General features: G+C 54.2%; 3 protein-coding genes across 6 annotated transcripts in view; 1 reads left to right on the top strand and 2 right to left on the bottom strand.

The window, feature by feature from the left end:
• The window catches only part of USP28 (ubiquitin specific peptidase 28), a 27,602-nt gene extending 25,727 nt beyond the window's left edge, over positions 1-1,875 (bottom strand). Inside the window, exons 1-2 of one of the 2 annotated variants that reach the window (XM_063417868.1) lie at positions 1,542-1,875; positions 63-225 (exon numbers count right to left, since the gene is read on the bottom strand). The gene's annotated coding sequence lies outside the window, so the exon portion shown is untranslated. The remainder of the gene's footprint in view (positions 1-62; positions 226-1,541) is intronic. The other variant, XM_063417869.1, reaches the window with a different exon arrangement.
• The window catches only part of LOC134561154 (5-hydroxytryptamine receptor 3A-like), a 7,802-nt gene extending 325 nt beyond the window's left edge, over positions 1-7,477 (top strand). The window contains exons 2-9 of the mRNA XM_063417877.1: positions 1,875-2,038; positions 2,176-2,220; positions 2,557-2,666; positions 3,246-3,415; positions 3,637-3,797; positions 4,027-4,237; positions 4,386-4,619; positions 4,793-7,477. Coding sequence (XP_063273947.1) covers positions 1,875-2,038; positions 2,176-2,220; positions 2,557-2,666; positions 3,246-3,415; positions 3,637-3,797; positions 4,027-4,237; positions 4,386-4,619; positions 4,793-5,091 — 1,394 coding nt within the window. The 3' untranslated portion in view covers positions 5,092-7,477. The remainder of the gene's footprint in view (positions 1-1,874; positions 2,039-2,175; positions 2,221-2,556; positions 2,667-3,245; positions 3,416-3,636; positions 3,798-4,026; positions 4,238-4,385; positions 4,620-4,792) is intronic.
• Positions 7,478-8,542: 1,065 nt separating this feature from the next.
• ZBTB16 (zinc finger and BTB domain containing 16) overlaps positions 8,543-26,772 on the bottom strand; it is a 53,976-nt gene continuing 35,746 nt past the window's right edge. For all 3 annotated transcript variants that reach the window (XM_063417872.1, XM_063417873.1, XM_063417874.1), the window contains exons 5-7: positions 13,095-13,265; positions 10,808-10,975; positions 8,543-10,560 (exon numbers count right to left, since the gene is read on the bottom strand). In XM_063417872.1, the coding sequence (XP_063273942.1) occupies positions 10,331-10,560; positions 10,808-10,975; positions 13,095-13,265 (569 nt within the window). In that variant the 3' untranslated portion in view covers positions 8,543-10,330. The remainder of the gene's footprint in view (positions 10,561-10,807; positions 10,976-13,094; positions 13,266-26,772) is intronic.

The raw sequence follows: 26,772 nt of genomic DNA on the forward strand, positions 1-26,772 counted from the left end.
GCTGAGTGGCAGGCAAAGGCTGCTCTTGAGGGAAACTTTCATGCTATTGGGAAGTGACATACCTGGGAGAAGCTGGAGCATGAGAGCTCCAGTGCACATTCTGAAGTTGCATCCTGCCTGGGTAACACTGGCAGCAAGGCAACGTAGCCTTAAAACCCACCTCTGCTCTGTGGGTTCATCACTGCGGGGTCTTGAGGTGCTCTGGAGCTGTGCTGAGAGCCAGCCCTGAGGACAGAGAGAGACGTGGGGGTCTCCTGCCTGCACTCCACTGCTGGAGAGATGCTGCCTGAGCCCCCTGCCTGATGAAGGGCTCTCTCCAATATAACGTTCTGTCCCTTATAACATAGAGCTGGGTTTTGGGCACGATGCTGTGCCTATAGTTTGTGATTGCAGCTCTGTGCAGCGCAAAATTGATGGCCAACATATTTTCATGTTATTCCATTATTATTTTCTCATATAACATTACTGGGAAATAGCACAAAAACCCTTGAGCTGTTCGGCACCAGCCCAGCTGAAAGTGTTCAGTGGGCTAATGACTCAGATCTCTGGATAGGTCATGTAGCTCCTGTCACCCAACTCCCAAACCTTCTCCCACCGTTAGCACATCAAAGGTGGCAGAAAAGGAGCAGGCAGAGTGATACTCTCACCCTGGCAATGCTGACCAGGAGGCAGGAAGGGCTGTGCAGACAGATCCCCAGGTGTTAGGGCTGTGGCAGGGTTGTGCCAAGTTGCACCAGGTGAGTTGCTGGCACAGTCCTGGCACAGATCTGGGCTGGGCAGACCAGCAAGGTGTCTGAAGCAGAGCAAAGAGCATTTGAGGTGAACCCAGCCCAGTCCTCCCACTGCAAAGCCATTTCCCTGCTTCCAAAGCATCCTGATGCAGATATGGGTGGCATGGACGTGAGGAAAAGAAGGTGCAAGGAGGAGCGCAAGCGTGAGCCAGCTGCCACCAGCTGCAGCAGGAAAGGCCACTTGGCCCAAGCTGTGGTGATGGAAATACAGTGCCTGTATTTCCTTCCCTCACCCTAATTACTGCCTCTCCCCCCATCTCACTGCCTCTGTTGGTTCATGCCTGCCTGGGTGAGCATCATGCACCTGGCTGGCTCCCCAGTATTACCACTTGTGAGCAATGTCAGATGGGCTGAGGCTGCTGCTTTTTCTTTTTTTAGCTTAAATTACAGATTAAAATTCCCTTCAGCAGCTTTTCCCAAGTTCCCATAGATCTATTCCAATTAGTCTCTTCCATTATGCTGGAATTGGACTCTGAGGCTGGGTGTGCTGCAGAGAACAGCCACAAGTGTAGCACTGCTGCCCTGGCCCAGCTGTGGCGTTCCAGCTGCCTGACAGTGAGGACACAGTACTGAAAGCAATTTGCCCTTGGTTGATGCTGCTGGCACCAGTGAAGGGACTGTGCTCACAGGAAGAAAACACCAAGATACTTCATAAATTAATTTAGCATCCTGCTTCATCTCTAACTTTCACCGCTTCCACCTGTCAAGCAAAGAAATGCCCCTGGAGGGAGCAAATGGTTTGAAACTTACCTGGGGGCAGCGTGTCCCTCGTGGTTCCCTGCTGCTGCTGTCCTGGCACTTGTCCGGAGAGGTGAAATCTGGCAGCTGTGCCCTCTGAGGCTGGGGAAGGTCACAGTGCTGACCTGCACACCACATGGTATCATTAACATATTAGGTGATGGTTCTGGTGTCCAGGCTTGTTTCCCATCAGGATGCACCTATTTAAGTTGGATGGGAAACCCCAACTGGTAGGTGAGGGCAGGCAGCTGGCAGCATCCTGACGGCACACACAGGGTGATGGCAGCCACTGCCGCAGTGCGAGCAGCCTCCCTCGCCCGCTCCCCTTCTCCCTCTGCTGAGCAGGTGCCCAGCGCGGGGGCTGGATGCCGGAGCCGTCCGAGCCCGCCCTGCGCCGCCTGTCCCGCCACCTCCTGGCTCACTACCAGAAGGGCACCCGGCCTGTGCGGGACTGGCGAACGACCACGAACGTGGCCATCGACCTCATGGTCTACGCTATCCTCAGTGTGGTGAGTGCTGCGCTCCCGTTCCGCGTGTGTCCCAAGGAGGGGAATGGCACCTGGCATGCAGCATCCTCCCAGCGGGCTCTGCCCATCTTCCGGAGTGTCAGTGCCCCCGTTCTGACACCCTTCTCATCTTCCCACAGGATGAGAAGAACCAGGTGCTGACCACTTACATCTGGTACAGGCAGGTGAGTAGCCATGAAACCTCACCCCTTCCGTCCTGGCCCCCCCTTTTGGAGTCAAGCACCCCCAACCCCCATGTCTTCTGTGAGGGAAGTGTGCAATCCTGCAGGACAGCAATGAGGGGGAACACATCCTGGGGGCTGGCAAGACCTCTGTAGCACATGAACCTCGAGGCTCAGCTTTCATGCTCCCTGTTTTGCACTGTTGGGTGTTGTGTGAGCTGAAGGATAAGTCCTTCCTCTCTCCCATGGGTGGAAAGCTTGCTTGGTGCTAGCCTGGGGTCTGTGTGCTGGCAGAGTTGAAGGACCTCACCCACCAAGTCCCCTCTCCATTGTCCCCAGCACTGGACAGATGAATTCCTCAAGTGGGATCCAGCTCATTTCGACAACCTGACGCAGATCTCCCTCCCCGTAGAGAGCATCTGGGTGCCCGACATCCTCATCAATGAGTTGTGAGTGCAGCCAAAGTCTCAAGGGAGATAGACCAGGACTGGAACTCCCTCACTCACCATCAGCACGTACTGTTCCATGCTTTGTATTCCTGGCACAGAGCTGGCAGCCTCCCCACACTGGGGAGCTGCAGATGGGGATTGGCTCGGCAGTTGGGCCATTTCCAATGCTGGCTAACCACAGCCATCAATAATTACCCTCACTGTGCTGGGGGTGAGATCCAGATATCAGGAGAAAGGCTTTGTGAAGACAGTACAATGCAAGGGCAGCTGCAGAGCTGCTGGCCCTTCCCATGGAGCTATCTGGTGTCATTCCCACTCCATGGAGATTTAAGGTGTTCCCAGTTCCTCCTGAGAGCTCTGGGACAATGTCACAGACACTTCTTGGGCTGGGAGAAGGCAGCAGTCTGGGCAGGGCAGAGCTGATGGGAGGCAGAAATGCCTGCAAGGGTATTACCAAAAAAGCAGAACAGGGGGCAAATCGCTGGCTCTTGGGCAGTTCCCCCCTGAAATGCCACTTGGCAAAAGGAACCCCTGCCCAGAGTGCTCTCCAGCCAACATCTCTGTCCCTCATGTCCTCAGTGTGGATGTTGGAAAGTCCCCACACGTCCCCTATGTTTACGTCAGCCATCACGGGGAAGTGCAGAACCTCAAACCCATCCAGGTGATGACCGCCTGCAGCCTGGACATCTACAACTTCCCCTTTGACGTCCAGAACTGCTCTCTCACCTTCACCAGTTGGCTGCACCACAGTGAGTGCCGGGATGTCCACGGCTAGGGGACTCGGGGGATCGGGCAGGACCTCTGCTGGGCTGAAGCTCCGTGCAGAAGGCAGCTCGTCCCTCTAGATGGCCCCAGCGGATCGGGGAAGCGTGCAGGGAGGGCAGGCACGCAGCCCGGTGTGGAGGTGCCGGCAGTTGTCGGCGCTTTGGGCGGGGTACCCCTAATTCTCACCTCTCCTCCGCCCCCTCAGTTCGTGATATCAACCTCTCGCTGTGGCGTCAGCCGGAGCTTGTCAAGTTCGACCGAAGCGTCTTCATGAACCAGGGCGAGTGGGAGCTGCTCTACGTCCTCAGCCGCTTCCAGGAGTTCAGTGTCAAGAGCAGTGACAGCTACGCTGAGATGAAGTTCTATGTAAGAGCCTTTGGCCACCGTGTTTCTCGGGGATGTGGCACGAGGGAAGGGAGTTGTCCCATCCCTGTCTCTGCTCTGTGCTGCAGCTCCTGCTTGCAGGTGGGAGGCTCCTGCTAGTGAGCCCTTCCTCTGGCTCACCTTAATGCCTCCCACCATCCTCACTTGCCTTGGCAAAAAGCCACACCAGCTTTTTCAGCCTTTCACAGCCTTTTCCATCTCTGTCCTGCAGGTAGTCATCCGGAGACGCCCCCTCTTCTACACCGTCAGCCTGCTGCTCCCCAGCATCTTTCTGATGGTTATGGACATTGTGGGATTCTACCTACCTCCCCACAGTGGTGAGAGGGTCTCCTTCAAGATCACTCTCCTGCTGGGCTACTCAGTTTTCCTCATTATTGTATCCGACACATTGCCAGCTACTGCTGTTGGCACCCCGTTGATAGGTACGGTGGTTCTGCGCACCCGACCAGCGCCACAGCAGTCACGGGCACAGAGCACAGGGCCCTGAGAGTTGAGCAGGGAGCATTTGCTTGGGCCTGTGCTCTGTGCCCGAGCCTTCGCAGGTCACTCACCTCACTGATGCCTCTGCAGGTGTCTACTTTGTGGTGTGCATGGCACTGCTTGTCATCAGCCTGACAGAGACCATCCTGATTGTGCGCCTGGTGCACAAGCAAGACCTGCAACCCCACGTCCCTGAGTGGCTGAAACATCTGCTGCTGGAAAGAGCCACTATCCTGCTCTGTATCCGGGACAGGAATAAATTCAGCCAAAGCAGGATGCAAAGCTTGGACACCTGCAGGCAGGTGGAGAACAATGACAGCACAGGTAAGGGTTGCACAGAGAGGGCCTTTGGGAACTGACGGAGTCTAGGTGCTCTGTAGCCATCTATGCCTACATAGCCATTCTTTGTCTGGTGAACTGGGTGCCTAGTTCACCCTCACAAATCCCAGTTCCCAGTCTAAACAGGTTTTTCACATTTGCTTCTCTTGATCCCTCAGCCAAGCTGACCCCTTATGTCTGTGAGGACCCTCGGGAGTGCGGGGCAGTGGGGGGCACGAGGTCTGCACTGGCCTTTGCTGGCCGGATGGAGGGCTCAGCAGCACTACAGGACGTCCTGCGTGAGACCACAGCTATCCGCCAGCTCCTGGAAAAACGGGAGGAATTCCGCGACGTTGCGCGTGAGTGGCTGCAAGTGGGCTACGTGTTGGATGTCCTGCTGTTCCGGGTGTACTTGGCAGCCGTCCTGGCTTACAGCATCACACTGGGCACCCTCTGGTCGGTGTGGAGGGATGCCTGAGCAGTGCCCATTGTTCAGGGCGGGAGACGGGGGAACCCGCTCTGGCGGGTTCTCCCTGGCTCTGGGATTCGCCAGTGTCTGTCGATCCAGGCGGGCGCATCCCTCACGTCCCTCAGCTCCGCAGCGGGAAGGCGGAGCTGAGCAGGAGCCCCCAGGACCCCACGACCCTGCCCAAACGTCTCTACATGCTTCCCCTGCCAACCCCCGGAGCGCCCCGCACACCCCGGCCACGGCCGCGGCTTCAGCACCGCGGACAGCGGCCCCGCCGCCCGGCCCAGCCGCCTCCCGACCCGGGGTCCCCCGGAATCGGGTGGGGTCTCCCCTGCATCGAGGGATCCCCACCGCCCCAGGGGCCCCGCTGTTCTCGGCTCCCCTGCCCCACACCCCGGCTGCCGCCTTTATTCCCTACCCCGGGCCCCCAGGCACGCTTGCCCAGCAGAACCCCACCATGCTTGTGCTCAGCAGTTTTAGCAAAGTGAGAGACCCAGTGTCCGGCCGCGGCCAAACCGGGATGGCAACGGGACTGACTCCGTGAGCACCGGTACTGGGAGAGATGCGCGGGGGCAGCACTGCCATCACAGCTGCAGTAGGTCCCCAGCTCCTGCTGCCGATCTGCCCCTGCCAGGACAGAGGCACAAGGCGAAGAGGAAAGTGCTGCAGATGCCATAAGGGCTCATCTCATGCTCTAGGAGCATGTCTGCATGTGGGCCTGCAGGTGGCGGGGGACAGGTGGGTTGACACCACCTGGCTCTCATACATCTGCTGTCAAACCCACCAGCCCCAGAGCAAGACTCCCACTCACCATCCCAGAGCCATCACCTGCAGGAAAACTTACCTCTGAGTGACGGGGGCTGAGAACGGGTGGAGTGGGCTCCTGCCAGCGCCGGCCTGCACTAATGCGCTGATGGTCTGTAAGTGGCTGCCTATTGATGAGGTGTCCAGTTAAAGAGTTCGTGAGACACTAAATCAGCCCATTGATCCTGCTGAGATCGATGGTGCTACAGACCTGATCAGTGCAGCGGGCAATTAACACCCTCTGGAATGAGCTGCCTTCGTGTAACATCAAACGCTCCAACAGACAAATCCAATGGGGCCATTGACCCGGGTGTGTGATGCCACCCAGCCCATGTGTTTGACGAGGGTACTGGGCAGCAAGACTCCTGAGCCATTCCTCTCCTGCCCACCGTGACCCCAGTGTCCCCCAGGGCTGCACTGCAAGGTGCTCAGTTGTGCTGCCATATCCCATGGAATGTTTTGGTCCTTGTTGTCCTCCCTGTGCTAGGAAGCCACCATGCTCCCAACCTAACCCCCTCAAGCAGCTCAGCCCCTCCTGGAAGGACAGGCTGCCCATGCTGGAGGAGAGATAGATTCTGCCTTTGCCCTCTTGCTACTTTGGGAAGTGCTGCATGTGGGAAAAAGTTTCAGGCATCTCTCTGAGAAAAGCCTGCATTTTCCTCTTAAAAAAAAAAAAATCAATAAATCTGAATCTAATCTCCTAATAAAGGTTTAATGAGGACATAATGTTGATGGAACAGAACATTGTTGCAGCATAATCGCTCCCAGCTGCTGCGCGAGCGTGCACACAAAGGCCCCGTCCTACCGCGATTTCCCCGTTATTATAACAATGCCTTTGTGCCAGGCTGAACGTCCCCCTCCTCCCGGGGCACTGCAGCCCGCAGGTTGCCCACAGCAGGACCACCTCTGCTTGCCTGAACCTGGACCAAAGTTCCCCACCACTTACCCAAAGCCTTCCTGGGAGCTGTGCTGGGGAGACTGGGGGAGGCAGGACCACCATCAGGACCTTTGAATGGACATGCAGCCCTCCAACCTGCTGGGAAGTGCTGAGGCAGGGGATGAGCCTGGCCTTGACACTGGCACATGCCATCCGTCCCTGGGAAAAACTAAATGATGCTCTGCACTTGGTGACTCCAGCTGTGCTGTGACAAATGTCTAACAGCACCACGAGGCCAAGGCTGGCAGTGGGCAGCACGCATTGGGCACAGGCACAGCTGGGTGGTGCTGGCAGCACCCACTTGGCCCAGCTGCAGCATGCGGTGCTGTGCGGGTTGCCACAGCACAAAAGGAGAGCAGGCGCTGCCGTTAATGTAGTCAGTAAATAAATAAAGGAGGGCTTAAGCTTAGTGTACAGCAATCAGTCGGGAACTACAGGATAATTAACGCAGCGGGGGGCCGGACGGCTCTGCAGGCAGGTTTAAATGAACGAGTTCACTTTCATTGAGGCAAACTTCTCTGCTCCCTGGTGAGCCACACGGGCAGGCAGCAGCACAGGCAGCGTGCTGGGGATGCTCCCTGCCCATGGGGACACGGACATTCCAGGGAGGCCCCCCCCCGCCCACTGGGGTTGGTGTAGGGATAGGACCTCCTCAATTTCTCCCTCAGAGCAGGCACCCCAAACTCACCACTGTGGGTACCCCCATGGCTCACCCCAACTTGGTGGGATGCATCCTTCCTCCACTTCCTCCTCCTCCTCTTCCTCCTCTTGATGGGCACAGGAACAGGAGACAGCAGGCTGAGACAACAGAATTAACTTTATTGGTTGTTTTTTTGTTTTCTAACTGCAGATTCAAGGTATACAACTGAACATTGCTATTTTCCTTATGAGACTTATAAATAAAAATACAAAAAATGTTCACTACAAAAAAATCTACCGTTAGTAGGATGTAAAAAATATTCTCTTTGCTATAGAAGGCACGAACTTCACTTAGTGACACATGGAGAGAAAAAAACCTGCAGCAGTATATTCTTCTTTTTTTTTTTGTCTTTTTTTTTTCCTCTGTCAGAAACACTGAAGTCTTACAAAGTAATGCATCTGAATCTACACAGGACGAAGGCAGATGCGGAGAGCTGCAACTAGAAGACACCACAACTGGTTTTTTTTTTTTCTTTTTCTTTATTTTTCGGGAAACTTTTAGCTAACGGCATCTGTGGCTAGAGGACAGAAAGAGGACTTGCAAGCAGAACCGCAGGGGAGCGAATGGTGAGACAGGAAAAGTCGTACAAAAAATAGGAGCCAATAGATACTCTGAGAAAACCAAAGGGGAACTTGGGCACCTTCTGCGCCCGGGCTCAGAGAGGTGCTGAGGTAGACGGAACGAGGACAGCGACGGACCCGAACCACGAGCGGCAACACAGAGCAACGGGACGGGCAGGCGGGCGCTCACGACACTGACAACAAGCCAGGGGAGAGGGAGCCCGGGACCACGGGGCCCCGTGCGGCGCTTGGTCCTCACTGCTATGATACACATATATATACTTATATATATATATATGGAGGGGTGGCAGGGGCTGCGCCACAGCCAACAGTGTGGGGACGTGCGCCTGGGATACAGCAGCATCACTCCAACGCTGGCCCCAACACTGTTGCAGTGGGGGCTGTGTCTCTGAGGGAGAGGGATGGTGGGATGGAAGAGGAGGTTAAAGCAAAAAAAAAAAAAAAAAAAAAAAAAAAAAAAAAAAAGCCACATGAGCTCGGCCACGTGCTCCATGGCACCTGTGTCTGGCAGTGCCAGGACACCACAGGGACCTACCGTGCACACGCCAGAAATTGCAGCAACTTTCTGTGTGAAAGAACTGATTTCTTGTTTTAATATTTTTTCTGTTTTTTTCTTAGGCACAACAATCAAATGAGCCGTTCTCCACAGTCACATCCCGGATTGTACAGCAGCGGTGCTCACCCTGCGCAGAGCAGCATCGGTCCCACGCACAGAGGCACACGCACGTGCAAAGCCGGACTGGGGCGTGAGGGAGGACGCTGCTCCCACAGCCGTATCCCTGCTTGGCACCAGGAGAGGTGGGAAGGGCACCCCAAACCCAGAGGGGCCATCAGTGTCCCTCCAAACTGGATCCAGACACTGTCCCACACCTCCCAGCTCCTTTCCCCCCCTTTTTACCCAAACGCAGCAAAACGACAAAAAAAGAGCCACGGGATGGAACCACCAAGCCCGCGGCTGCGCAGGAGAAACACAACAAAAACAAACACAAGAGGTAGCTTCAGAACCAACACCCCCAGCCCCATGGGGCCAGGCAAAAAATACCAGTTTTGGTAAGGATAATGCACAACAGGAGGCTGGCAGGGGCACCACTGCCCCACCACCTCTCCACGACCAATGCTGGGCACGTGGCTGGTGCACCCCAGCCATGCCACCCCCTGTTCCTCCCAAATCAATAAAAGCTCATGAGGTCACAAAAAAACGAGGTAATTTCAAGTAAAATGTGCTAAACGCGGAAATATTCCAAAAGAAAGTTCAAAAAAAAAAAAAAAACCAAACAAAAAGCAAAAAAAAGCGGCGAGCAGAGCCGCCTGCCACGGGGCACCCCTTACTTGTGGGCTCCTGCGGCTGAGGGCTGGGCAAAAAACCCCACACTTGGCACCTTCCAGGTGCCCCGAATCAGCAGAAGAAAAGAGGATCCCTGCATTCAGAGTGATGCCACACACTAACAGCTCCAACACTGGCACTGACTGCACATCACCAAACCAACTGCATCTCCCCATGGGGGGCTTCACCCTTGCCCCGGGAAGGCAGGCAAGGAGGGAGAAATGCATAGAGAGGTCTTTGGTCATGGGGAGAGCAGCAGCCTCCTGTGCCCTCCGAGCCCACCTGGAAACCAGGCAACACCTTAAGGCAGCCTGGCTCACAGTAGGCTCCCTGCCACAAACACCCTCCTCTGGCCACGATTCCCCCAGGATGCTCTTGCCAAAGCACTTGGCTCACGGGGCACTGTGCTCTCCTGCCTGCGATGCTGCAGCCTGGGAGTGTGAGAACCTGCCAGAATGGGGCTGGAGCCCCACATGGGAGCTCAGGTCCTCTGCAGGGCATCCATGCAGGGTCTACACAGTGACAGGAGTTAAAGCCTTCCCAGAGCACTAGCTGTGCACACACTTTCAGGGAAGCACCTCTTTCCTACACGGTCTTCCTAGCAGCTCCAGTGGCCAATGCCAAGGGTTACAGAGGGCCTGGCTGGGGGTTGCAAAGGGTGAAATCTGCCCTGCAGCAAGGGTGAAAGGGCAGCAGGCGCACGAGCAGCTGGGACAGCAGTGTGGATGGTGCCGGGGAAGGGGCTGGTATGTCCCTTGCTCCGGCATCAGCTGCAGGATCCTTTCGGCGAGAAGAAACGAATGAGAACTGAAAACAAACAAGGCCATGGATGCTGTGGGTTCGGTGGGATTTTTTTGCCCAGTCATCTGCCACTTGGCCCTGCTGCCCCTCTGCCTCCTCCCTCAGACATAGCAGAGGTAGAGATAGGTCTTCTCTATCCGCCAGTCAGTGGGGATCTCCTCTGGTTTGTGGCCCTTCATGTGCTTCTGCATGGCGGAGAGGCTGGGGCAGTACTCCAGGCAGATGGTGCACTGGTAGGGGGAAGCACCATTGTGGGTCCGGAGATGTTTGATCATGGCCGAGTAGTCCCGGGAGCGCTGGTGGCACAGCTTGCACTCGAAGGGCTTCTCACCTGTGGGATAAGGGGATACAGGGGTGTCAGTGGGGGCTCAGGGCCTCCAGGTGCTAATCAACTGCCCAGCATCGACGCTTCCACAGTGGGCACAGCCGACAACCAAGTAATGAACAGCAGAACCGATGTGACTATTGATCCCTTATTTACAGTAGTTATGTGCTACCGCCCCGGTCCACACGCCAGCCTTTCCATCGGGGGACCGGTCTGTTACTGCCAGCCTCACCACAGACACCCCAGCATGTACCTGTGTGGACTCGGTAGTGGGTCTCCAGCTGGTGCTTGAGGCTGAACTTCTTGCCACAGCCGTTGCACTCATAGGGCTTCTCACCGGTGTGGATGCGCTTGTGGCCCTTCAGCGTGCTCTCGTCCCGGAAGCAGCTGCCGCAGAACTCGCACTCGTAGGGGTGGTCGCCTGCAAGTGCATGCGGGGGTCAGGGCTGCTGTGGCTGCTGTGCCACACCAAAAGCAGCTCCCCAGCCCTCTTACCCCGGGCAGCCATTCTGGGGATAGAGCACCCAGTCTCCCCAGTGCAGTGCGCTGGTCCCTTCATGCCTGTACAGAGGGATGCTCAGGTCCACGGCATGGCACAGAGACTGGAACTTGCTGCAACCCTCCCGCCACCAATTTCCAGATTTTTCACCCAGCAGCACCAGCACAGACCCAGCCCTGGGCATCTCCCACACTCCAGATCAGGAGGCTGATAAATGAACTCTGGTTCGGCACCAAAGGCAGAATGATTTGAAGGAAAGGTGAGGGCTCCAGCTACTTATTTATTACAGCCGCGAAGGCAAGGACAATAAAGATAGATTGATCGTCCGAGACTTTGTTCATGAATATTTAAATATTACTGATTTGTCTTGTCACTGTAATTACAATTTCTCTGTGCTGCATATCCTACAAGCACAGTTTATGGTAAAGAATGGCGAACTGTATTTCACTTGTCCTGCTGCAGATGTGCAGAGCTGCCAAGCGTGTAATGTTCCCCGCATTTCATACATTTTCTTCAGCTGTGAAGGCTTAAGTCATCCACAATGACCTACGTTTTTTCATTATCCCCGTGTCAAACTGCACTCGTGCCTGGGCATAAATTGTCCTTCTCGTTATATACTCACATGCCTGTGCTTTCGCTTCCTCTTTAAAATGATATTTTACTCTCTCCCCGTTTGCCGCAGCCCAGCGCTGCGGCCCCTCGCCCCCTCCTGCAGCTGCTGCCTGGGCATCTGGGGGGATGCTGAGGATGCAGTTCAGAGCCCCCCTCCAAAGGCAAAGCAGGTGGTGCCCATGGGCTGCTGTTGACTTTCCCTGCCCTGTGCCCAGTTCTAAACTGCCACTTTGGCTTTTGATCCTACAGTCAAAGACTGCAATTTTTCAGCCAGAGGCAGCATTTTCACCCACCCACTTTTCAGGGGAGCCTGAGCCCACGGAGCACCCTGGCCCTGGGACAAGAGGGAGCATCCTGCAGCTGTGCAGGATGGCACCACATGGCACGATTAAATGCTCCTAAAGCACCGATGATCCCAGTGTTTTTTCACAGCCGGGAGCTACTAAAGCGGCAGAGGTTGGGGTGGGACACGCGCAGCCCGACCCGCAGCCCAGGTCACCGGATTACCGGCTATAAATAGTTCCAGCGCTCAGCATTAACATGCTTATCATGGACACAGGATTCCTGTTTCCCACATTGGAGCCCCTAGCCCATGTGCAGGTCTGGCAGCTGCCAGCCACAGGCCGAACAGAGCGACCCTCTGTGACACCACCCGCACAACCCCCAGCAGCCACCTTGACGTCCACTTTGCAGCCTGTGTGCATGCCCCCTACCTGACAAGAGAAAGAAGGAGCATCCCTGCTCAGCACATGTTTTGTTCCCTGTCAGCAACAGCAGTGGTGTCAAGGAGGGTACATGAGCCCCCCACTTGTGTGAGCAAAGGATGGGTGAGGAATGCTTCACCCAGGCAGCTGTGAAGATCCGTGGCACTGGCTGTGATCCTGCATGCTCCTGCTCATCCCTCAAGAATCAGCTCTTTCAGGGGTGTTTTGTGACTGGCCTCGAATGATGGTGCTGATGGTGTGGCCAGGGCCACGGAGCAGCCCAGGGATGCCGTCGGAGGAGCTGAGGACACGGCGCGGGCTCTTTGAGGACACGGCGTAAGGCGGCCAAGCCGTGCTCTCCCGCTCAGCAATCCTGCAGCCAAGCCCTGCCCCAGTGGAGCCACGGCAGCACCAGCTACACGTAGCGCAGGTTGCCCTAATCCCATTAGGGCTGAGCACCAGCTGATTATGTGCATCTACTGCTGTAAGCTGATGAGGCGGATATGATCGCACACCCCCTAAGAAGGTCACGTGCCACCTCAGACCAGATCAACTTATTACACACAGCTTTTTTTTTTTTTTCTGTTTTGTTTTTCAAATCCAAGCCACTTCAGTCACCTCCACGCTTTTAATACAAATAACCTTTCTTCCCCCCATTTCTTTTTTACCCATGGGGAAGGAGCACGTCCCTGCGCCAGCCCCGAGTCCCCACGGTGGTGCCGTACCTGTGTGGGAGCGCAGGTGCCTCTTGAGGGCGGTGTGGCTGGGGAAGGTGCGGTTGCACTCGCTGCAGATGTAGCTGCGCACCCCGGCGTGCACCTCCATGTGCTGCTGCAGGGCGCTCTGCGTCTGGAACCGCTTCCCGCACAGCAGGCAGAAAACGGCCATGTCTGTACCTGTGGGAAAGGGAGAGACCCTGCTTAGGCACTGCCTGGCACCCCAGCCCACTGTCCCATCACCCCTGTGTGGGGTCCCCACTCCCACGTGGCAGCAGAAGGGATCCCAAGAGCTGCAGGGCTCTGGGTGTCATTGGGAGCCCCAACAGCAGCACCCCAGCCACCCTGATCCTGCTGACACTGGCCCTCCGAGGGGAACAGCTGAAGAGAAGTTGCTCTTATTGCACTGGAGGCAATTGGGAGCCCTGGTGATTCTGAGGGATGCCCAAACACAAGGCAGCTGTTGGGTGATCACTGCATCCCCACACACCTGTGAGAGCAGCTCAGCTCAGACCTTGTGATGCCCAGGGGAAAGGGGACCCCAAAAAGTGCCCCACAAAGCTGCCCTGGGGGGCAGGAGGCAGGATGTGAGAGGGCAACGTGCCCACCCCTTGTGCTGTGTGCAGCCCCAAGCCCCAAGGCAGATCCAAGCTCCATACCATTGCTCTTGGGTACAAACCTGACTGCAGCAACACAACAGGGACAAAACCCCAACCCAGGTGCTCGTACCCCCTGCATAAACATCTCAGACGTCTATGGTGTTAAACAGTTTGTTTTCACTTATGCATAGCTGATTGTTCAGAACTGTGAGTCACTGCAAATTGTATTACGCAGGGAGATTAAGCAAATAAATGCTCGCTTTTTGGAGACATTAAAATGTGAGGACTATGGAAATAAAATTAGCTAGAAAATTGTATTAGCAATTCATTAGCAGCACAAGATGTTCAAGGTAACCAACAAATCCATGCAGCCGTCAGGAACAGTAGGGGCAGAGGGCTGCTTGCCACGCTGCCAAAACCAACTCCAGGAGACCACCAGGACCACAGCACCACGGGGCAGGGACATGATGGGCAGCAGCACTGCCAGAGTCATGGTCCTGCCTGGCATGCAGGCAGGTGACAGGGAAGGATGCTCCTGGGCAGACCCACACCTCCAGCTTGGGAACCACGGGCAACAGGCATCCTGGAGAGCATCTCAGTTCACACCCTAACCTCTGGCATTGTGCCATCATCCACCCAGGTGTGGTGGCATGCCACCGTCAGCTCTGTCCTGCTGGGGATGCAGAGCTGCCTGGGGGGATGCTCAATCTCAGCCTTGCACTGGGCTACCCCAAAAAGCTCCAAAATCTGAAAAAAACCCCAGTGAAATGGGAATAAAAGCAGCAAGAGAGGTGGCCGTGCACGGAGCTGCCTTTCTCCCTCTGCAGGGATTTATCCCAGGGGGTTGCGGGCTCATGTGCCTCCCACGCAGCTGCGGACAAAACGCTCCCGAGACAAAAAAAAAAAAGGAAAAAAAAAAAAAAGGAAAAAAAAAAAAAAAAAAAAAAAAAAAAAGAAGCAGGCAGCCCCAAGCGGGCAGTGCGAAGCAAATCCCAAGAGGTATGTGGCCCCGCGGCCCTCGGCGGCCCCGGCGGTGACAGCAGGACGGGTCAAAGGTCCCCGGGGCTGAGCCCCCAGCGCCGCGGCCAGCTGCGGAGCGGAGGCCCCGGCCGGCGGGACGCCGGCCCCGATAAATCTGCCGCCAGCAGCCCCCGCTGGGGCCGGGGACAATGGGCTCCCGTGGGGGCGGAGGGCAGGACAATGCCGCTGGGCCGGCGCGCGGGGCCGTAACAAATCCTCCCTGGCACCGTAGGGCCCTCATTTGTGAAACTAATTGGCCCCCGCTTGAAAAAAAAAAAAAAAATGGGCTGACTCCAGCAGCCACAGTGATGGGGACGAGCGGCCTCGTGCATGCACGGGGGGACGGGGCTTTTTGCTGGAGCTGGGCATGCCCCAGGTGCTGCTTCCCGAGACCTGCAAAAGGCCGTTTTTAATATCTCTTTTTTTTTTCCCTTTTTCTTTTATTTTCTTCTTCAAGTAATGTATCAGTAAATACACACCCCAGACTGGGAGGTCAGTGTGTACCAGCATGGCCTGTGAAGGTACAGGGTTCCAGTTGTGCTCTGAGAGCAGAACATCTGCAAGACCCAAAGGCTGATACCAGCCGGGCGCAGAGGGGAGGGTGTGGGGGGTGGCCCTGCACCCCAGCATTGAGCCCAGCAGTGGCACCTGGAGCTCAGAGCTCAGGCACCGCTTGTTCCCAGCCCTGAGGCTCTGCAGATGACATTCTCCAGCAGCCAAGGGGCGCGGCAGGCAGCAGCCGGGGTCTGCCAGGTCCCATCCCAGCCAGCCTTCAAGTTGTTTGATGTGTACATGTCAACTGTGTCACGTCTTTGGAGAAAGGATGGGAAGTGGGAAAAAATGGCAAAACCCTTGAGAGGGTGCCACACTGGGTGACACAGGACTCAGCCCTGTGTCCTGTCGTGAGTGCATCCCTGGGCTCCGGCACAGAAGCCCCGAGCCAGCCCTCAGCTGCTGGAAGAAAAATCACCCCGATAAAGAAATGCTGCCGCCCCAAATCAGTGAGAGACGGATTTATTCATTTCCCTGACATTTTAATGGTTTCTCCCCTTTTTGCGGGAAGATGATTACAAATTAAGCAGCATTTAAACGCTTTTTACTGTCAACAATTAAAAGGGGTGAAGGCGGGCGAGCAATTCATTCCCCGGGAAACGCACTGGCTCTCGGCGGGCGCCGATGGCCCTTCCCTCTACTGTACACCGCACAATGGCCCCGAGCATGCCATTAATTTTGCAGGACGTTCAAAAGCAAATTAAAATATAAAAAGCCCCCGGGCACAAAGATAGATACCAAGGGAGGGGGCGGCGTAGGTCAAGCTCGCAGAATTGAAGTCTTAGCAACTGGGGAGGTTTAAGCACAGCCCTGCACGCTGCATTCAGCTGCCACCTTTGCCCACCATCCCCGGTTTCTGTGTCCTGCCAGACCCAGCGCTGTGCCAGCAGCTGAAAGCCACTAGTGGGGCAGCTGTCAGCACTGCCACAGGGCTCCGAGGTGGAAGCTGGAGTGATTTGTGTGTTAGATGCTCTTTTGGTAAGCGTGTTGGCCAAATCTTGCACGGTCTCTTTAAATACCAGGTGGTCCCAAAACTGATTTTTAGGGGAGGGATGCTTGATGAAGGGAGGGAAAACCCTATGGTTGCAAGCCCGGAGATGCATATCCCTGTTCTCCAGCAGCTCGATTCCAAAGCAGTGCAATCGCCAGAGCCGTGATGACGAGCGAGATGCGATGTGCGGCAGCGCGCCCCGTCCGAGTCACAGCGAGGATGCTGCAGCACCGCGGCGTCGGGCGCGGCACCGCCCCCCACCCGCTGCCTCTGCCAGAGCAGGAATTAAACTAAAAACCGGCGTGGCGACGGGCGAGGGAGGCAGGGTGGGGTGGGTCTCCCTCGGCATCCGGCTCTGGTGGAGTTTATGGATGCGGGAGGTGCACCGCAGGAGAAAGGCGACACGTCCCCTTTAAAAGGAAATATAATTTACAGTGTGCAGCCAGGCGGGCCATAGTTTCAATCTCGTTTACTATAGAGAAAACTCTGCTAGCTGTTCTCTATCCCACAAATCCGATTTAATCAGACAAGCCAGCCAGCGTGGCTTGAAGTAAAAACGGATAATTAGTAAACAGAGAGCTACTTCAGTGCTTCATTGGCATTCGAGCCGGGCTAGTGTGTCGCATTTAAAATGCAGTCTGATGAAGTTTACAAAATCAAACCATTTGTTACTCCTATTGAAGAGGCTTCAGGCCACTTGCAATTAAATTGGAATTAGTGCTTAGAATGAGATACAGCAAATTCATACTAAAAAGGGATCTGACTTTCAGACATTTGACTTCAAGTTTTTCCCCCCATGCTAGAGCATGCGTGCGTGTGCTGGCCTGCAGCCCCCAGAGCCCCTGGTAGCACCACCAAGCCGAGGCCTGCTGTGTGGCTGGGGAACGGGGTGACTCGGGGATGCTGTGGCAGCAGCGGAGGGGGGACAAAGGGAGCGGTGCCACTCTGCTGGTGAAGCAATCCCTGCTGAGCCCCAGCATGGTGGCAGCTCGGGGCTGGCAGTCCCCAGGCACGTGGCGCCAACGTCGGGATGTGCAAACCAAACTGCCCCTCCCTGAATCCTCCTCAAAATGCTGCCATCTTTCCCTGCCTTCCTCAGACCTGTGTTATCAGACTTGAAAAATGAGCAGATCCATTCACTGTTGAAATAATCATGAACATGGAATGAAAGGCTCCAGCATTATCATGAGGGCATGAGCATGCTCATGTCAAAGGATGCTGACAGAGCCTGTTGCTGCCTCATGCACACACCCTAAAGCCCCCAAACCCTAGGCTCAAGTCCTGATAATTCAGGGTCTTCCACAAGGCTCCCTCCTTCACTCTTCATGTTTAACATTGTCTCTTACATGGTGCATGTGCCAGAGGTGACCTGACACTGCTGCTGTGCTTACAACAAAGGTGAACGGCTCCAAAACATCCTGGCCATGCAAAGCAGGAGCCCAAATGCTGTTGGCACTCCTGACATGAGATTTCAGGCACATTTGATGATTTTTGTCAGCATGTCAAAGGCTCTCTACCAGCCCCTACCTCCCAGCCAATACTGCTGGCTGCTGCTGCAGGGGAAGCTGTGGGCCCTAGCGTGCAGGAACAGCAGCACTGGGGAGGAAGGTGCCACTGGCAATGGTGGCCAGAGAGTGGCTGAGAACTCTCCCTTTCAGCCCTGCCAACAGGGAGGTTGGGAGAGGCAACAGTTGGCAAGGGGCACATTGCCTGGAGCACCCCTGTCACAGCTCCACCACCCAAGCTCAGGCACAGCTGGCCTGGAGGTGCCCAGCTCAGCTTGACACAAGGGACCCTGGGAACACTGTGCACATCCTGCTGTCATCGAGTTGAAAAGCAGGCACTGCAGAAAAGTGAGCACAGGCCTGGGGACACTGGTGGTAGCACCAGCACCGAGGCTACATTTTGCCCTAGGATGATGATGGAGGCATGTGCATGGTAAGAAAATCAACCCAGTTTCGGTGTCTGTTTTCAGGATTATTATGAAACCCAAAGCAGTGTTTCTGGTGGCAGCACCAAAGTGCACCCACAGGCGGGTGCAAAGGAGCCCTCCCTGACTGCTGCTGTTGGGACACCACAGCTGCCTGCCTGGATGTAGGGGTGTTGTGTGGAGCTGTGTCATGTGGTACCACCCCCTCCAGTGTTACTGAGAGGTGATGGCATTCATTACTGTGCTGAGTCAAACAGCCTCTACAACCTTCAGGGTTCAGTGGAGAAAGTGGGGAAAACCCCCATAAGATAAACACAGGAAATGTGTGCGTTTTGTGACAGAGTCACCAAATCATCCAAGTTTCAAAGGCTGCCTCTGGACTCCAAAGCTCAGCTTCTGTGCTAATTAACATCTTTATGGAAGGCAACTTCTCCCAAGGGAGCATTTGTTTGATTATTATTATTATTTACTTAGAGATAGCACAGCTTTCTTCCCAACTTTAACTGACTATGGAAAATTAATTCTTAAAAAGCATCCGATGCTGCCTGGTCTCCTGCCCCTGCTGGTTTTCCTCCTGGGTTGGATCTGGACACTCTGGCTGCAATAGGAGGGCAGGGCAAGCTTCTGGCACTGCCTGCTGCCTCCATGGCAGCTCACCCTTTCATAAACACTGAGGAAAACTCTGGCATCTCAGAGCAGTTGTACAACATTGACCCTGCAAGCACAGGGGATTCATGACCACCCCAAAAATAAATGCCTCATTTTATGCTCCTGCAGTGATGCACAGGGGGCTGCTTCCCACCCAGCCACGCTCCTGCTCTCCCCATTGCCCGGGGCAGGATGCACATGGAGGATGTACGGAATGCTGGTGCCTGCAGCAGCCTGGGCAATGGGTGTCAGGCCCTGAGCTGCAGCTCTGGCATGGGCAGCTCATGCCTGCTGGGGGTAATTTATTCCAGAGGCCATCTGGACCTGGGGGACAATGTGGTCCCGTATTCTCATGAAGTGGCTCATTAGTCACACCCTTGTATCTTGACCTCTCTGTCTTCCTTCAAGTAGGGTGGGACAAGAGCACCCCCTTCTTGCCTCCCTTTTGGCAGCCTGTTGCTCCCCTGTGCCCAACTGGTGGCACCTTGTACCTTCCCCACCACCCTCCATCTCCATCTCTGTCACCATCACCATCAGCACCACCTTCCCTCACCGCGTTTCCTGCGGTTGCTCAGGCAAAGCGATTACCAGGGCACGTGTGGGGAGGGAAGGAGCCAGGCGACGATTAGCGGCGGCGGCTTTATGGCAACAGGCACACAACTCATTCGTTTCATGTTTTGCAGAATATAAAAGCGCTGAAACATTTTAATTTTAAATTCTTATCATTGAATTTACTGCTTTTCTCTCGCAATGATTTGTGTTGCTTTTTAATTTTTACAGTCTCTACAGAAGCCAGATGCTACCGCCTAGGGCCAAAATAATAAAAACTCGCTGCAGTCGCGAGTTACAGAACAAAAAGGAAACGCGCGGCTGACAGAAGTTAATATCTCAATTTAACAGTGCTGCTCCGCTAATGATCCTTTGATATGTGTTTATTTAGAAAGGTCTGATCTTGACCTTGAAAGCAAACTAAACCGCAAAGTCTTTATGAGAGGAGAGAAAGACTTTATTTATAGACTGGCTTTGCGTCAATCACGGCGGCAGCTGGACCCGCGCTGGGTGAACTCCGCGGCTGCCTGTGGGCCCAAACGGGGCATTCAGTGGGAAATGTGTTCTTGGGAGGGTGTGTGATCAGCTGCCATGGGGGACTGCAACGTGTCCCCCGTGTCCAGGGCAGGATGCTGAGTGCACCATGGAGATGCGATCCAAGGGATATGGGCAGCTCCGGGCCTGTAAGGGATGCTCTTAGGAGACAGCACCGGTCCAGACACACCCCTGTCCCCAGAACAAGCCACCCTGGAGCACTGCACACCTAACCATTCTTCCAGCACTGGAAAGTGCTGCCTCTGCTCCTCAGTCTACTCCCCGAATGTGGTTCCCAGGCTTTGGAAGTAAGGGATGTTCAGCATCACCCCACTCCACACTAACAGAGCCTGAGCCGCCTTTCCTCCTCTTCCTGAAGAAACTGAGTGCTAGGCAAACCTGACAGAGGGAGTTTTTAAGGGCCAATCCTTTTTATTGCATTTTCACCTCCTGGTTGGGGGAGGTGGGAGGTTCCTGAACTTCTAATGCTTTTAGCTTGGGATTGCACTGCGGACACTTCACACCTATGGTATGCTGTGCTCTACAGCCCAATTTCCATTTTTTCAGGCCAAACAGTTGTTTGAAGCTGTTTGCAGGCCCTAAAGCCTTCTGGACAAAGCTGAAAGCACATCCTTCCTGCAAAGTGGTAACTCCAAAGCCTTTTTATTGTACTGGGTATCTATCAAAATACATCAATACATATTACACCCATTCAGGCAGACTCACTCATGATCATCCTTGGCAAAAACCATCACCCAGCTGTTTCAGCCCTAAAAGTACCAATGGAAAACTGCCCCTTTCCTGGCCAAACACATGACCTCACCAAAATGCAGTAATCTGGTATCTGAACATCTATGTGCAACACTTCCTTTTTGTGCTGCTTTTCCCTAAGCTCATACCATCCTGGAGAATGCCAGATTCACAAGAATGCCATTCCCAAGAAAGCTGTGCGTTGGGACATCTCTGCCCTTCCTGAGAACAACTTTCTCTGGGGCAAATCATGGTGGCATTTCTGGCCATTGCATCAGATGGGAAGCTGTCACACTCACTGGTCATCACCGCACCAGCTTCCCAGATTTTCTCTTCCCAGCTGGAATTTGGACTGAAATCAGCTGAAACAAAAATTCTGACTTTCTGCTGAAAAGCCAGAGTATTTTCCCCACTGCTTCTGAACTGTTGTTTAACTGATATGCTAGAAACTGCTCCATCTCCCAAAAAAGAGCTTTGGTGAGGAGACCGAGGGGTCTTCCCATGGGAAACCACTATCACCATCACCACTGCCATCACCTGCCCACTGCCAACCCGTTCTACTCCTGCATCTCTCCTGTTCAGGGTGGCACCATTCTGGCATCCTCCCGTCCCGTGGAGCTGTCACGAAGCCCTGCTTCACACCCCAAACACAAAATGACCTTTTTGATGCTGAGGCGGCTGCCTGGCAGAGCCTGGCCAGTGGAGCGACCGGCTGCCATGAGGCACAAAGCCGGGACTCGCAGCATCTGCTTATTATTCCTGCCCCCCCATCATTAAAAAAAGAGAAAAGATGAAAAGGCCCCCTCGGCAAAGCTGGGGAGATGTGGAGCGGCACCGAGCGCAGCCTGGCCCCCAGTTGTTGGGGGTTTTTGTACAGCGGGGAGATGCGAATCCTGGGGGACAAAAGTAACTGCTAAGGTAAGTTAAACCTTGTCGAGATGAACTTTCCTGCTACTTTTAATTAAAAGTTCTTTGGAATTAAAAAGGACACTATTCAGGAAAGGCTGAAAAAAAAAATTCATTGACACCAGCCCGCCCCCCTCCCCTTTTTCCCAAGGAAAAGAAAAAGCTGTTTTTGTGTGTCTGCTCACCCAGCCCGCACTGTACAAAAGGAAGCGGATTTGCAGCAAGACACATGAGATGACCCCCTGACCCCGAGCCGCTGAAAAGTCCTCAATGGCATAAATACCAGATAATCAATCACATACCAGGAGGGCCGGTCCCCCTGCCCTCGCCCCCGCCGCTGGGTTTATGAGAGATGCACTGTAAACGGACACCGGCTCCTGACGGGAGGCCCCTCTCGGCATTCCTCCGCTGGACCAGGAGACCCCGGCCGCCTCTGAGACCGTGTTTCATCTCTCTTTTATAAAGCCCAGCATGGAAATGCCGAGCATCCTCAAGCTTGCTGTAGCTGATCCCTTGTGCTCCAGAGGGAAGAGGGACACAGACATCTCTCTGCGTTCTGGAGAGATGGCTGAGTATCCTCTGAGCCACCACAGGCCAGCGTGTGGCCAGCGCTGAGTTGGGCATGCAGAAACCAGGAAGAAACCAGCCCCATTTACAGAAGGCTTTGCATTTTGGGGGGTTGGCTTGGTGAAACCTTCATGGGTTCTAGCAGTGACTACCATGTCATGCTGTGTTCTGTTATGGGGCTCTGACCAGCATCCTGAATGCCAGCAGAGGAAGACTACCAAGTCTTTATTGTTGCTCCAGGGCAACAATAGACATTAAAGCTTTCAAGGGAGGGAAGGGAAAAAACTTGCAGTGATACCGCACTGGTTTGGTTAAATGGGGAGCCACTTGGCAACTAAATTTGATAATGCTTTTGTCCATGGGTCAGAGGTTAAATATGTTCACACTAATCCCCTTCATCTAGAATTAAAGGACAAGAAAGTTTTCTCGGTAGCTTAGTGAGAGGGCTTTTCTCATCACGCTTTAAATAGTATTTGCTCAGGAAAATTAAAGGCAGACCATTGGCCCTGATGCCATCGTGGCTGCACGGCTCTGCCACGCTCCCATCTCCTCACTTGTTTTGGAATCCACCAGCTTACTAGATGCCTGGCCTCATCACATTTCCCCATGTGCGCACCAAGGAGCACAGGGAATTCTTGCTGCCATTTGCTGTCAAGGTGGCAGAAACAGCCGTGGTTTGGGAGGCAGGGAGATTCCTGGCTGCAGGAATGCGCGCCAGGACTCAGATTTCAAGTGCTGTCACAGGACATTACTGTCAGACAAAGGGGCTCTGTGCTGCGCCCCTAGGACCCACTGCCCCCAGACCCTCTGTGAGCTGGGGCCGGCACCTGAGCATCCCCAATCCACTCTCACAGCCAACAGAAAATCTGCGGAGCACTGAGTGTCCATCACAGCACAGCATCGGCAGCGCTCCCTCCCCCCGCCGGGACTGTGGAGCCGAGGCGAGCACGGGAGGGATAATTACCTCTAAGCGTACTTAATACTACAGTGCATTATCTCTAGATATGGAGAAAAGCACGACCCAGAGAATCTCCCCCTGAAGCCTCGTTGGGCTGCTCTTGGAAAACCCTCCTGAGTCCTGTGAAATGCTAACAGAAAGTCACAGGCAGCCCAGGAAGACGCCAGGTTGGTTTTGGTAAGGAAGTGTGCCAGCTGCTCGTGCTGGCTGCTTGTGCCAGGCATTGCTCTGATCAAACCGTAGAAGAGGATGCAGCAGGACAAGCCACAAACAGCATCTCTCAAATCTGCTGCTGGAGCAGGGACATTGCAGACGGCTGTTGGTGGCCAGTGGCACCACTGAGACAAGTCCCAGCCACCAGCAGAGTCATGCCAGCATCCTAGTGGAGTGCTGGCCTGACCATTAAGTGCGGTGCCACTCTGAGTATGAGGCAAACAGAATTCGTGTTTCAGTGTGGTTTACAGCTCACATCACCAAACTCATGTACTTTGTTCCACTTTCTCAAAATCTGTCATTTCCACACTGGGAGAAGCAGTGGGCCATATGCAGCATCACTGCAAGGTTTTGGGCTGGAACCATTTTGAGGCAGAGAAAGCAAAGCGAATGTGAGGAGATAAGACAAATGTGTAATAAATTGGACTCAATGCACATTTGCCAAGAACAGGGGCGGTGTGTGCCCGTGTGACAGTGCAGCTCCGGCGCAATGCCCCCTCCACCTCCTCCAGGCTCCCACGCACTCCTTGGCAAACCCAAGCCAGTAATGGGGTTGCTGGGATGCTCTTCTATGGAAAAACACCGAGAGCTCTGGCACATAACACAAAAATAATGTAAAAAATCTAAAAATCCCTGTGTGGTCGTTGAGCACCACTTGCCACGGGACCCAGCACGGGGGCATCCTGCCACCTCTGCTCCCGGGTTCCTGCTCTCACGCACCAGATCTTTCTCCCTTTGTACCTCCGCTTATACTGCACGACTGTTTTGAATCTCTAAAATAATGTGACAAGTTAATGATGGCACAATTATCTAAATGTTTAACAGACATGTTATCTAAGTGAATCGGATTGAGATTCCATCCCGCTGACAATAAACATCAATGGGAGAGCAGAAAGTGATAGGCAAATTATCGCCAACCCTGCAATTTCAATGCTATTAAATTTGGAGGAATAACAGCCCTGAGGCCTGTAAACTCTGAATAAAATAGACCCTTGTGTTTGGCCAACTATTAAATCAAAATGCTACCAACATCCCAGCAAAAGAAAAAACGGGGAGGGGTGAAGAAAAGGGGGGAAGACACAGAGCTTTTCAATTTTCAGTTACATGTTGGTTTTATCAATTCTTTTCTGCTACTGGTGTCTCAGGACAGAGGATACGAGGGATATGATGTGGGATGTAGGAAGGGAATGCTCCCAGGGGATGTGGGCAGGGGAGAGTGCAGGGTCCTGCGACATCCTTGGCGGTGCGGCCGGGGGCACGCCAACCCCACATATCAAAAATCCAACTACTTGCCAAAACAAACATGCTCTATAGTAGGTGTCGCTCATGCCCACGTGAAATTGGGTCAGGAGTAAATCTGTGCTGTCCTGCTGACTGACACCGGCTGCCGTGTGCTAACTGCCTTGGCACACAGGAGGAAACTCGAGACGAGTCACCTCTGATATTTATAAACGTCAGCACGAGCCCCAGACCCGTTAGCACGAACACCGCTCGTGTGCACATCCCGACTCCCAGCGGTGCTGCCTGCGGGCACTCAGGCTGCCACCTCAGTGCATTCTGTTTTTTCCTCTGCATTTGAGGAGAAGGGTAAGGAATTTTCCATGCTCTCCTCCCCAGCACCAAGCTTGTGCTGCTGGAAGATGAGCCAAAGCAGTTGCTGCTTTTCCTATTGCAGTGGGACGGGGGCCAAGGACAGTGCACACCCGGAGAGGGCGTCACAGCCCTGTGTAGATGGGGCTGCACACAGCACTGCCAGTGCTGTGCTTACAAGCAGGAACTATTTTTTTGTATTTATTCTTGTTTTTTGCCTTGCCTCAGGAAGTGGGGTGTTAGTTTTCTGCCACAGAGACGAGCAGTGCTCGATGCAGGACATGCACAACAGCCTGGCTCTGTGTTACCATCGTTCAAAGCAGCAGGGAGGGCAGTGAGGAAAAAAAATAACATAAAGAGGGTCCTGAGAGCCCACCTCAGAAATAGCCCCATATGCTGAAAGAAAACCCCGAGAACCCTTCATCTCCTGCACAAAGCTCCACAGCTTTGTGGAGTCGTGTGGAAGCAGTGACTCTTGTGGAGAGGTCCCGCATCTCCTCTGAACACTGTTTTTGAGTAATGTGGATGCATTTGGTCACCCTGTACCAGACACCCTGCTCAGCTTTTGATGCCATCCCTGAAGGTCTCTACCAAAAAGGGTTATGCATTTCTTTTACCTGGAAAGTTGGGAGGTCTTTTGCCAGCCAACCTGCAGCTAAGGGAAAAGAAAAGATGCCCAAAACAAACCCATTCTGGAAGATGCTATTATTTGGGAAGGGGGTTAATTATAGCAAGACAGGGCAGGGATGCTTTCCATGCCAGAGGAGAGGAAACGATTCATTTTGGCTGCCCTGGCCACTCAGGCCCTCTCTGCCATGTTTACAGCTGGAGGCAGTGATAACAAGTGCCCTTGGGTCACCCTGTCCCCCTGCTCTGGTTGCCCATTGCCCTTTGAGCTTTGGCACAGTCCAGCCCCAAGGGTTCTCCAGCCAAAGAGGGTTTAATCCCTACAGGAGTGTCAGGGTTGTTAGCCAAACTGCTCTGCATCTGCAGGATGATTTTGGGTGCAGGCATCATTGAGCTCCATGGCTGGGCTCCCACTTGTCACCCCAGGATGCTCAATAGGTCTGGGAAATAGAAGGAAAGAAGAAACTAGCTTCAATTTGCTTGGCCACTTTGAACCCCCTGCCTGGGCTTGGCTTGTTCAGCCCTGTGCAGCCAGGCCCTCACTGTGCTGCCCCTTCACAGCCCTTCTCCTCAGCCTACAGCATAGGGGGCTTCCAAACAGACCTAGAATGGCAAAACCCAGCCTCCAGCTGTGGGGTATGGACAGGGAGGGCAAGTACCTTAGGATTTATGGACTGGCGCTTGGCCAGCACAGCTCCGTGAGCAGGTGACGGCTGGGCTATTCCTGCCTGGTGACACAGCACTTTGCATCGACCCTCACACCCCCTGCGTGAAGTTGGCTGGGCTCTCTGTGCCAGCCCTGAGCACAAACTCACTGCCAGTGGCATTTATCAGAGCTTTCAGCACTGAAAGATGAACCTGTGCTCAGTGAAACCGTTCCCGATATAGCACAGGAGGAGCAGGCGCTCTGTCCTGCTCCAGTCTAGATTTGGAGGGTGAAAGGTTCCACCTGGGACGGCCCAGCTGTGAATTCCCCCAAGCAAACCTTTCCCAGGCACAGCAGATTTTGCAAGAGGCTTAAAGAGATCCTTGTGCTCTTGATGGTGGCATCACTGAAGGACTGGGAAGTGCCAGAGCAGAAACACGGCAGAAACCAACTTCTGGGAGGTGTTTGTACAGGGACAAGCTTTGCTTGCAAAGGGGACAAACAACCTCATGTTTTCTCTGCCATTGCTTCCCATGTTAATGCTGAGCAGTGGTGTAACAGCACTGCACCAACTGGTGCCTAAACCTGTGCTTTAATGTAAGAAGAA

This window comes from Prinia subflava, chromosome 22 (genome assembly GCF_021018805.1).
Source record: "Prinia subflava isolate CZ2003 ecotype Zambia chromosome 22, Cam_Psub_1.2, whole genome shotgun sequence".
NCBI classification, from domain to species: Eukaryota; Metazoa; Chordata; class Aves; order Passeriformes; family Cisticolidae; genus Prinia; species Prinia subflava.